Source organism: Gossypium arboreum, chromosome 13, assembly GCF_025698485.1.
Source record: "Gossypium arboreum isolate Shixiya-1 chromosome 13, ASM2569848v2, whole genome shotgun sequence".
NCBI classification, from domain to species: Eukaryota; Viridiplantae; Streptophyta; class Magnoliopsida; order Malvales; family Malvaceae; genus Gossypium; species Gossypium arboreum.
The window spans coordinates 114,622,783-114,635,823 of NC_069082.1; the positions used below are offsets into that span (position 1 = coordinate 114,622,783).

General features: G+C 30.0%; 1 protein-coding gene across 1 annotated transcript; it reads right to left on the reverse strand.

The window, feature by feature from the left end:
- Window positions 1-8,121: 8,121 nt before the first annotated feature.
- On the reverse strand, window positions 8,122-10,200 carry LOC108462950 (uncharacterized). Its single transcript, XM_017762867.2, has 4 exons — window positions 9,429-10,200; window positions 9,078-9,195; window positions 8,720-8,960; window positions 8,122-8,552 (listed from the first exon to the last, which is right to left on the reverse strand). The coding sequence occupies exons 1-3, from the start codon at window positions 10,028-10,030 to the stop codon at window positions 8,745-8,747; spliced, it is 936 nt and encodes a 311-aa protein (XP_017618356.1). The 5' UTR covers window positions 10,031-10,200; the 3' UTR covers window positions 8,122-8,552; window positions 8,720-8,744.
- Between the last annotated feature and the right edge of the window lie 2,841 nt (window positions 10,201-13,041).

Sequence of the window (13,041 nt, forward strand, 5' to 3'; positions counted from 1 at the left end):
AATGGTGTGAACAAGGGGTAAAATTGGAAATAAAATAAAATTAAATAGTTAAAAATGAGACTAAATTGAACCTGTAGACATTTCTTCATATTTCTTCAGCCAAAAACACCATAGAAGGTCCTTAGAAGCTGGTTTTTCATATTTTTTTTCATCATGTGAGTTCAAATCTTGCTCTTTTTTTGAAATTTTTGTGTTTTTAAGATTTTTACAACTTGGTCCAATTGTCTATTTCATTAGTTTTGATTTCATGGGTAATTTTGAATGTTTCCATTGATGAGTTCTGGATGTTTATGATGATTTAACATAGAATTGAAGCTTTAATTTTGTCATATGATGATTTTATTAAGTAATTTCAATAGAAATTGATTTTAGGACTAAATTGTGAAAAGATTAAATCCTAGGGTTTGGTATTAAATTTATTTATCAAAGGCTGTGTAATAGCTTAGAATATTTAGATAAAGTATTAATTGAGAAAAAACAGCTTATTTGATAGGCTAATTGATGAGGGACTAAATTGCAAAAAAATTGTAAAAGTTAGAGTATTTGTGCAATTTCAAAAATTGAAGAGTATAAATTGTGAAGTGAACTAGAATTGAAATATGTGTTAATGAATGCATAATTTTACATTTTAGATCAAGAGCCTGTAGATTAACGAGAAAAAGGGAAACTAGCAGAATAGTCCCTAACTACTACAAATTCTACAAATCTACCTCAGGTAAGTTTATATGGTTAAAATTTTTATGTTTATTTATTATATTAGTGAATGTTCTTATGTATTTATTCATGTCTAATGTTGAAAATAAAATTATTGTTGAATTATGAAATTGAAATAAATGTTCAAAACGAGTAGAATGCTGATTGAGTATATTCGTCTTGTGGCAAAGGACGAATTGACGGATAAAATCATGGTTAGACCATGGCAAGTTTATATGTAAGACCATAGCTGGGCTATGGCATTAATGTAAAGGATGAATTGACGGAAAAGACCATAATTGGGTTATGGTACTACGAACGTAAGACCATGGCGGTGATTAAATACAAGACCATAGCTGAGCTATGGCATTATGATGATAAGACCATAACTGGGTTATGGTACTATGAATGTAAGACCATGGATAGGCCATGGCAATGCATGTGTAAGACCATAGTTGGACTATGGCACAAGGAATACGATGTACTCACATCCGTAAGTCATTCCTCGATTCTGTAAGAAATTGGCAAAAGACTTATGTGAATGAATTGAAAGATATATTGATTAATAATATTATTGATCTGATGGAAATGTGTTCATTAATTTATATTGTGTTTGACAGGGAGAATGTATGATTTATTTACAATTTAGTTTATTATATTAAGTTCGGTAAGATCAAAGTTTAACCTAATGAACTTACTAAGCTTCATTAAGCTTACTTGTGTTATTTAATGTCTTTGTGGATTAACGTGAAATCGGAGGATCGGATCAACACATCAGGTCACACTATCTAGATTGCTCCAGTAAATTTTTGTTATACATTCTATGGTTTATATGGCATGTATAAGGCTGCTGTAGAAAAGAACTAAATTTGAAGTATGGTTATGAATGGCATATGTATACATATTTGTATGCATGTAACTAGTAGTAATTTTTGGTAAATTAATGAATTGAACTATATAGTAAGCTTAGGTAATTAGTTTTGTAATGTTATGGGATGTATAAAATATGAATTTGGCTTGTTTTGTTTGCTTGATTGAGGCTATTTGATTTATTGAAATGTTATATATAGGTTGATATCATAAAGGGTGAGAAAAGTGGTTTTAAAATGACTTATTTTCGTCCACACGAGCGTGTGTCTTAGCTGTGTGTGTCACACGGCCTGGCACATAGGCGTATGGTCGGCCGTGTGTCCCCTGCACCTTAAATTCAAAACAGAATGCCTAGGTTTTTACACACGGCCTAGCACACGGGCGTGTGGCTTAGCAGTGTAACCTCTGCACTTTGCACATAGCCTAGCACTCGGGCGTGTGGTTGGCCGTGTGACCCAAGTCAGTAGCTACCCTAATTTGAACATGGGCTAGGACACGACCATGTGCCTCACATCGAATGCCCATATGGTCTAAGACATGGGCGTGTGTCCCTTGTTCCTAAGAAAAATTTTAATATTTTGGAAAAATTTCCTGAGTGTCTAGTTTAGTCCCGATTCACTTATAAAGTGTATTTTGGGCCTTGAGGGCCCATCAAAGGAACAATATGAGTATTATATGATTGATTCTTGATCTGTATAATAAAGGTAATGAAATATTCGTAATTAGTCCGTAAAGTCTAGAAATGCTCCGTAACCTTATTCTGGCAACAAATAAAGGTTAGGGGTGTCACATATCATGTCTTTTTTTTTTTTTTTTGTAACAGGAGTAAACTATCCCATATACCTCATAACTCAATATAAAAAATGAATAATTATCGAAAGCATGTTACAATTAACAACCCAATATATAGATTTGAATTTATTAGGTATTTTAATTGTACAAGTTAGATAAATATTATTTTAAGGAAGTTAGATAAATCTTTTATTTTATTTTAGGTTTATATATGTTTTAATTTCAAAAGACGTTATTTAATTTTTCATTAATTTTGATAGTTTAATTTTCTTTTCTTATGTTAAACTTAAACATCAAATATTAAATTAAGATACAAATTAGTTAATATTTTATCACAGACAGTGAGTTGATTACATTTACAAAAGTAATTTTAAAATTATTCTTCTTTTTTTAATAAAAAATTCTCTAGGCTATGTTAAAATTCATCTCTAATATTCTTTTGCTTCACATCTTTTAAAGTCATAAATTTCAAAGAAAAAAAATTCACAAAATTAATTAAAATTATATAACATATCAAACTAAAATTTATTATTATTCGAGTTCGCTCGTTAGATCAGAAATTGAATTTAAAAAATTAGTTCTCATCAACAAGTTTATAATATTCATTACCATTATTTTTGGTATGTAATAATGAATGCATAATAATTATATTATTAAAAATAATTTTAATGCTAAGATTATAATTACAATAGTTAAATATTGAATTTTTTACCGTAAAATAAATAATTAATTGAGAAGAAAAAAATCATTTTTCAATTAGGGAAGGGTAATTTAAGAATCGAATTCAAAATTATATGAATAAAAAAAAATAGGTATAAGTCCTTTATCATTCTATTTATGATCATATTATATTTTAATTTGATCCAGTAATATATTTTAAAAAATCCTTAACTATTATATTTTATTTAAACAAGCCCTTAGATTATTATTTTAATTAAATAAGCTTTAAACTATGATTTTATGTGTAAAATTCTTGATTTTATTATTAAAGTAAAATTATTTTGAATTTCAAGCTCATATATCAATTTCTTGATGATGTAATGGAAATCATATACACTTTAACATCAACCTAAAATTTTAAAAGAGTAATCAAAATTTTCAAAGTACTTTCAAGAAATTTTAAAATATTATTTTGTCTTAATTTTAAAAATATAATGTTATTTTCTATTTAATAAACAATTCTCATCAAATTCACATCCCATAAAATGAAAATTAATTTTAAAATTCAAAATATTTTTACTTTAATATTAAAGTGAAGAACTTTCATGAGTGAAAATGATAGGTTAAGAACTTATTTAACCATAAAAATAATAATTTTAAAAGGAATTTTTAATATATTAGCCTATATTTTTATAAAAGTTATACCCATTTTGGAAGGATATATTACATTTATTATATATTTTCTTAAGAGAATCAATCTAAATCTTTTTCTGCTTTTTTTTCATAATCTAAATCTTCATTTTGAAATTGTATTATGATTAATTTGTAGAATCTTTTATTATATAAATGAGTTGAGGTATGATATCTGTTATAATTAAAATTAATAATATATATTTATAAATTATGTATTAAATAATTATCATTTATAAAATATTAAATTATGTCACACTTACAATATGAGTAAAATTATATTTAAAAATAATTTAATTATTAATTAAGTCATAAATGAAGTAATAATTAAAATATGAAATAATTTTTTATATAAACTCATTTTATTTCAAATAAATAAATCAAAACATGATTAGTATTGTTTATTCATCTCTTTTGTTTGAGTTTTAAAATTAAAATTATTAGAACAAAACTATATAATAACAAATTTTTATATTAAACATTTATTTTATAATTATTATTTAATAAATTTTAATTTATTTACTTATTATAAAATTTTGATTGAGTTGGTGTTTGAATTAACCAATTCAATTAGAAAAAACTAATATACCCTATCTTTTAAATAATAACTAATATTGTTGTTCTATAAAAAATATTTTTTATTTTCATACTTTTATACAATCTTTAAATAAAAAAATAAAAATCACACTTGAAAGATCAAACACATGTCTAATAATATTTATTTACAAATTCTTTATTACTTCACTTATGGTCATTGATGAATAAATTTTAGAAGAAAATATTTTTGGGTCAGTATTTGGTATATGAGAAGTATACTTATTTTATTCCACAAACATCTTTAAAAATTACCACGTGTATATTTTTTCTTAAAACATTTATTTTTAAGTATTTTATTAGTCTTATAAACACTCGCTAACCCTCTTTTAGAGTCTACAAATTCGCTGACAATATACCAAAAATTTTCATATTTTTTGACATAAAATATTTTCTTTCTAATTAAACATAATATATTAGAGGACAAAGCCGCTATGCGGGCTATATTACTGCTAATTTACAACTTTATTTGATATATTTAAATTAAATAAGGGTGAGATTACCTTACGACACATTCACAACCTAAGTGAAAAAATATATTTATAAAGATAACGATAATAAAATATTGATTAAAATGATAAAATTGAAATTTTAAAAGATTGTTATATTGAGTTTAAATCTGATTATTTCATAAATTTTATATTAAAATATAAAAATACGAAAATATCTCTAAATTAATATTTATTATTTTATAAAAAGAGATATTTTAATAATTTATCAACTAGACTGATGTTGAATTAAGTGAATTGTAGGTTTTAAATATAATATTAGATAGATATAATTCCAAGTCATTTTAGATTTTAGAAAAGATATAGATAAAATAAAATATTACATTTATTGTTAAAATATTTTAATTTTCATATTAAGTTTTAATTAGAAATAATTATTTAATATAGCTCTCATTCAACAATATTGTTTATTTTAAAAAATATTTATTGTCTTTATATTAAAATAAACTATTTCATAGCTAAATTCATATTAAAGTTGAATTAAACCATTTTTTTATCGTCATAAGACAATAAATGGTTGCAAGTAAAAGGAGAATTGATATCCCATATTATCAAGACTACAAATTGAGAAATGTGGCTTTTTTATAAAAAAAAAAAATTCAAAACTTTTGATTATTTATAAAAATAACTCTAAAAATTATGTACATAAATAACCTTTTTTGAACAGTAAATGTCGGTAACGTAATTGCTATTGGCACCACCACCTCTAGTTTAAAAAATATATAATTTTTTTAGGTATCGACGTTGCCTTTGACAACACCAATCAAGGTCTATCCCTTTTAAAAATTTCAATTTAAATAACCCTTAAAATATAAAAATAACAAAATAAACTATTTTAAATTTTATTATTATTTCTAAAACAATAAACTTAAAAACTATATAAATTTCTTATTTAGATTACCTAAATATCTCTCTCAAAAATTTTCCTCAAGTTTTAAGTAAGAATTTTTACTTGAGTAAAACTCTTAAGGGATATGTTTGGGTAATTTAAATAAGAATTTTAAATATTTTTAAGTTTATTATTTTTAAATAAAATTTGAAAGGGTTTATTTTTGTTATTTTATATTTTAAGGGCTATTTAAATTTAAGTTCAAAAGAGGATAGACCTAACATACAAATAGATCAAAAGTTTAAAATCATTTAATTGGTGCCGCGGGAAGAATGACCCATCCTTTTTTTCATCCAATCTAAAAGGGTAATTACTACATCAAGTCCCTGAACATTTTATATAATTATATTTCAATCCAATGCTACTAATGGCAACGACAACATAAAAAAAAATGTATTTTTTTAAAAAAAAATAGTGTCACCGAATTTACTATTCAACATAATTTTCAAAGTTAGTCATTTTTGTACGTAAGAAAAAAAATTCAGGTCATTTTTATAAAAAAATGCAGAGAAACGTAGACAAAGACCTTTATCTCGCACAAGACATTGCCCCAAAAGGCTATGATGGGAGAAAGCAAGCCATCATTGTTTCCTCATCGATAAAAGAAAATCCTGACACAAAACTTGGATATCCTTAGCCATAAATATGAACAAAACCTTGATGCAGTGAGATTGTTGCCACCATAGTAGTGAAAACCTGTTTGAATCAAAGACTAGAATTTTTTTGATTTGTTTGTTCAAAAATATATAATTTGAATGATTCAAAAGATAAGTTGTTTCCATCCGAAACAAAAACACAGAAAAAAGAAGGGATTTTCAGAAATTAGGATCATTTGACTTGAATTACCTTGCTAATCTGCGATCAGACGCATTATCTTAGTAATCAAGAAGATTTTTGTTTTCAGCAATTTCGGTTCGTTTTCAACTGTTCTTAATATGATGTTACAGTCCAATGGATGTAACACATTTCAAGATGTGAAATTTCCTAGCAACACTGCAAAACAATCATAACTTTCGTAACTATAAATAAGAACAGGGCCTTCCATAATGAAAAAGAGAAACTCATAGGAATTCCAGAGCCAGTGCATGCATATCTCTTCAGCTTCTTCATTCTAATCTCCCTAAGCAAAAATTTTACCCTGTGGTAGCAATGAAGTGATGGGACTGTAGATTTTCAAGCAAAAAATCTGTAGCTGCTTATCCTCAATGAGCGGAGATAAGAATCTTTTAACTCCATGTTCATGTTCTTCACATGGAAATGTCACTATGCTCAACTTGAGTGATGCTGCTCTAATTAGCCAAATGTTTGCATATGGATGATCTCATCATGGTTCTGCAAAATTTCAAGCAATGGCACCATTGTCTTTTTGGATCTTTCTTTCAATCATCTTTCTGGCGCCATTCCCGACAGCCTCGGTTTCATGTCTGATTTCCATGTTTTAGAATTGTCACACAACAGATTAACTGGAGCTATTCCCGATACCTTTTGAGGGTTTGCAAGTTTGCTTGCTTAACCTCTCTTATCATTCTCTTCAAGGCAGGCTTCCAGGATCATCGGGGCTAATCTCATTTCTTACTCAAATAATAACCTCACTGGTCCTATTCCTTCATCTGGACAACTTACTACATTTCCAGCATCCAGATATGAAAACAACCTAGGGCTACGTGGGATACCATTGCCCCATGAGTTCTGATATAGGCAGGAAAAACCATTCCATGCTGAGAAATGTGGATTGGGTATTGGTTATTGCTGTGGTGGGATACATTATTGGTATAATAATTGGAGTTTATGTTGGAAATGTCTTGTTTCAAGACAAAGAGGAATGGTTGGTGAAGACAAAGGTCACGATCATCTCAAAATTCAAAAGAACCATTAAATGCTGAAGAATAATAGATCAAACATCCATGAAAATTGGGAGGGGCTGGAATATAAACAACGGTTTTTAATGGAATTTCTTAATTAGTTAGCTAGACAGTTAAACCATTTCTTTCTTTTCTATTTTCCTACAAAAGAGGCCCTAGCCTGGAGTTAGGGAAAGGGGTTTGAAGTTTTAAGTCTGCTGAATGCTACCTCTAAACTGAAGTAAGCTCAGGGTTCAAATCCTCTTTGATATTACTACATATCAGTGCATGTATACTTTGCGTTCTTATTCCTCTTGGAAGGTTGTCCAGCGTTTTGACTGTGAATGTCATCTTCATTAAGAACCTAAGCAATCATAAATACCTCCCTTCCACAATCCCCCCTGCTGGTTGTCGCAGTGCAATGGGTATATATGTATTAATTGAATTAATAAAGCAAAAGTTCTGCAGATGGATAATTTAACTCCATGTGTAAAATTTTGATCTGATGTAAAGACAACTTTGAGAATAGTATTGCAGATGGTTAAAACACTAAGTTCATACATACCCCAATTATCATCATGTATTTGACTTTATGAAAAACTTTTTCATATATTTGAAATCTAGAACAAATACAAATATTTTATGAAAGTTAATGCGTTCAAGTACCACAGGCAAAGATATTAAAGTTCTAACAAATTTCCATAGATACAATCCAACGTTTTGAATTGCAAATAATTATAATGAAGAAACAGTGGAACAACTCCACTACTCTCATCACCCCAAATCCATAGGAGAACCCCCACAAGCATAAGTTTACTCAATGAGAAAAGCTATCCTTCTACTGGTCACTTGGATAAAAGAAGTTTCCAGTTGCTTTACTATTGTTATTTCCTACGCCGGAACTTCCTTTTTTGATTTCCAGATAACATATATTGAATTGAATCATATGTATTCATCAGCAATGCAAATCTGATTTAGGATCCATCCGGTGGGCAATGAGATTGATTATTATAACTGTGAGATTAAAATCAATGATGAGATTGCAAAAGCAGCAGAGGTAATGAGGTGTGCTTGTCTACTGATGAGACAACCTACGCCACCACCAATATTTTATCCACACATTTCAATAGAAACAGCCAAAATGATAGTGAAGAAGTTAAAGCAGAATTCGCGCTAAGTACCTGTAGGAACATTTTAGAAGCCTGGTCATGTGGTTCGACTAAGCTTTATAACCTCCTCCAGCAATTTGTTGGCTGAATCCCGTACTTCGTCTGGAACTGTGAGCTTTGGAGGCACTTGGTCTAAATTATACACAATGATAACCTTCATTACATGCACCAGAAGCAAATTCCTGGCAGCAATTCCCCACACATCCTTATTAGCATGCCGGCATGAATCTTTTAACATGCATTGACTGCATACCTGAAGAGATCCCAGACAAAAGAAACAAACAAACAAACAACATTAGAATATTTATAGTTAACAACTTAACATATAACAGAGGTTTTAACTGTTCGAATTATTGAAATATTGGCTTACAGTGTCTTCTTGAATTTTAAAGATTTTGCGCAACCACTTAGCAGCAAAGACATTATTTTTATCAAGAGAAGGGCAACCAAAAAGCGCCACTGTTTTCAAGTTTTTGCTTGACAACCACCTGAACATACGAAAATTTTAATGTTTTATTGTTTAATAATAAGCAAAAAAGAAAGTTATTCAGTGTAGGATCCCCCTAAAGATGTGAAAATAAAGTGTTTTTTCTCTTTGTTTGCTAAATGATATGCAAAAATCATGAATGTCAAGCTTTGCAATACTTGAATCAAATGGCAAAATCTCTAAAACAATTTTACAGAACAACATGAAAGAGAAGAGGGAAAAACATGTTCTTACTGTGCAATCTCTTGATGATCTTTACCAAACTTGTAAGCAGCAGACTTTATAAAATCTCTGCCATATTTACTATCAAAGTAACTAAAATCCAACTTGTTGTCTACCAAAAAATTAGCGTTGTTAAAATAGCCTTTTGAATACAAATGGCTAACGAAAGCCTTAACAAACGGCGAAAGGTCCTTCAGAACTGTCGCCTCCCCCGATTCTCTCCTGCGTTTTTCCACCATCTTTTCACCACCAAACAACTCAACCAAGTTGATAACTTTCTTCTTGGGTTTTTTCTCTTTCTCTTCCTTTTGCACTTTTGGCTTTGGGTTTTCTTTCAACGCCCTAACTTCTCTCTCCAATTCCCTTAATTCGCTCATTATCCCATTCTTTTCTTCTTGGTATTCGCTTTCGTTTCCGCCAGCCTTTTCAGTTAAACCAACCGCTTCTTCAAATAGCAGAGAAAGTGGCTTCTTGATTGGTTCCTGGGGAGAGGAACTAAGGGTTCTTCTGATTATGAAGGACGGTGAATGAAGGAAGGTTTTGTGAAGAGGGTTCTGGGTTTTGAAGACAACTTTGGCTTGGTTAGAAAGTAATAAAGTTTTAAAGAGAGACATTTGGAAATGGAAAAGGAGGGGTTTTGGAAGGGTTTTAAGGTTCGACGTAGAAATGGGGTTTTTGCATACGATGCCATGGGAAGAGGTTTTTTACACAGAGGACATAGGAAATGCTCAAATCAAAATGGGGGAAACTTGGGTTTCATTAGGGAACCAAAGCTGGACCATTAAGCCCAAGCCTTAAACCGACCCGTTGACTGAAGAAGCCGAAGCTGGGTTTTATAAGCTCAATATTTATTTGCTTTCGTTATTAGTTTTGTTTGAGAAATTTGGAAAGGCCCATTGCCTGAAAGAAACCAGTGCTTATTTTGCCTTACTCCGCAATTTCAGTCTTTAAAAATTTGCTTTACTTGTCTCCATTGTTATTACGTGATTCATTGTGGAAACTGTAGTTCAAAGATGCACAAAGAATGGGATATTAGATTGTTGATCAGAAGTGATCCATGATCCTTGCTTTGGTTCATTTGCATTTGCATCCGCCCTGAGTTGGTCCTTTAGAATTATATATTTTGTAATGTAGTGGTGCTTGCGAATAGAATCCAAGATCAAGAGCACTAACACAAATAAGAATAGGTATTATGTACAGTTTTCAACTGGTTACTTGGCACCATTGGTGAATTACTAGTCCATGAAACATTTGGGTGAGTTGTTGGACTCTGATGAACGTAAAATGAGGTTTTTACAATCCTTTCGAATTGAATGAAAGAAAACATGCATTGTTTCTTTTACCAGGTTGGTTTTCAGGTCTGTGTTTGCCAGTGGATTCCATCATGAAGAGCCCTGAATTCAGAACATCTGAATTTCAACAGGAAAAACAAAATGAAAGTTCTGAATTTGCAAGCACCCGTTGGCTTTGGATTCCATGTGATAGTGGGTGTAGATTCAAGTGGGAACAAAGAAAGTAGAAAAAGCTGAGGGGATTTCCACAATATCTTAATCTAATAAGCCCAACCCAAAGTGTGGATGAGAGGAAGGGACATACTGTGCTTTAAAACTCTATCCAGATTTTTTTTTTCTTAAACTATATGTATTTGATATTTATGAATAGAAATTTGATCTTTTACATGTATAAAAGCATTTATATTGAACATACATACATACAAAACTCACATCCATTTTGGAATCCCATCAACATTTACTTCTCATGTCAACTTTGAATGAAATTTTTGGCTAAGCTTTGTGCAGAAGACCACAACTTTCTCGACAACACTAATTTACTCCTATTATCACACTATGTTATTTCTGCTTTTTCGTTGGCTGCATTGTGTTTTTTCCTATTATCAAGTTTCATAAAGTAATTGTGTCCTTCGATTTGAGATGAATATTGTTGATGATTGTGTGTATCACAAATTTAATGAGATTAAGTAAATATTCTTAATTCTATATGTCGATGACATTTTGCTTACCACTAATGATATAGACTTATTGCACGAAATGAAGATGTTTTTATCTAAGCATTTTGAGATGAAAGATCTTGGGGACACCTATTTTATTTTAGGAATTTAGATGCATCGAGATCAATTTCGGGATAATCTTAGATTGCCACAAAAGAGCTATATCGATAAAGTACTCAAAAGGTTTGGCATGCAAGCAGGAGCGAAGCCAGAAATTTTTTGTAGGAGAATCGAAATTAAATTGTAATTTTTATAATAATAAAAATACAATTTCACTATTTTAGTACCCTATACCTTTATAATTTTAAAAAAAAATAAATCAAATTTTTATCATTTTAAGGGGGTAAAGTGCAATTTTACCTTTATTAATTTAAAATTTTAAAAATTTTAAAAGGCATAAATGAAAAATTTTCTATTTTAAGGAGGTTTGAGACCCTGCCCTTACCAGCCCTCCTAGTTACGCCCCTACATGTAAGGTTGTAGACCAAGTGACACCCCTATTTCTAAAGGAGACAAACTAATCTTACTCAATACCCTAAAAGTAATCTTAAAATTCAGGAATTGTAAAAGATTCCTTATGCATTAGTTGTTGGGAGTCTAATGTATGTCCAAGTATGTACGTGTCCGGATATTGCGCACATTGTTGGGATGTTAGACAGATATTTAAGCAACCTTGGTATGGACCATTGGATAGCAACCAAGAGGATTACAAGGTATATTCAAATAATAAAAGATTACATGCTCACTTATAAGAGGTTAGATCATTTGGAGGTTATAGGGCATTCCGATTCTGATTTCATTGGGTGCCAAGATAGTAAGAAATCTACATCAGGCTATATTTACCTGTTAACTGGAGGACTTATATCCTAAAAAGGAGTCAAACAAACACTTGTATCTTCTTCCACTATGGCAGCAGAGTTTGAAGCATACTATGAGGCAACAAATAACGGAATACGGCTGCGGAACTGTCACTGGGCTGCGCATTTTGGAGAATGTAGAAAGATAACTCAAATTATTTTGTGACAATAAGTCAGCGATGCTGTATTCCAATAACAATGGGAGCTCATCTAAGTCAAAGCATATTGATATAAAATTTCTAGTTGTGAAAGAGAGTGCAAAATGATTAAATATTCATAGAAAACATTGGGACAAACTCCATGATAGCGCATCTGCTCATGAAAGGTTTACAACCCAAAGTCTTTTATGAGTACACTGCTCATATGGGTGTTATATTATTTAAGGATATCATGATTTAGTAGGAGTTTGTATTTCATTTACTTTATGTTTATTTTTAGACATTTATTTATTTGGTTATTTTCTTATTAGAAATGAAGTATTTATTTTATTTGATACTGACTTCACTTACATTTAAGGAGAACTAGTTGGAAATAAGCATGCTTGGTTTACATTGCTTGTAATTTCCATGCTACGCATTCATAATTGATCTATGTCATTTGACTATATTTGTATATATACCCATTGATGAGTTTAGTCATGATTAATATGACAAAGATTGCTTTGATCTTATATGAAAATAGTTGATGGACGAGATTGTTATAGAATACATGTTATATGATAGCAAATTTTGCGCTCATAAGGTTATACATTTATCAAGAA

Coding starts and splice junctions, on each gene's coding strand:
- LOC108462950 (XM_017762867.2), bottom strand. CDS start 10,030: ATGTCTCTCTTTAAAACTTTATTACTTTCTAACCAAGCCAAAGTTGTC. Junction 9,196..9,428: donor GATCATCAAGAGATTGCACA/GTAAGAACATGT, acceptor TCGTATGTTCAG/GTGGTTGTCAAGCAAAAACT. Junction 8,961..9,077: donor TTAAAATTCAAGAAGACACT/GTAAGCCAATAT, acceptor GGATCTCTTCAG/GTATGCAGTCAATGCATGTT.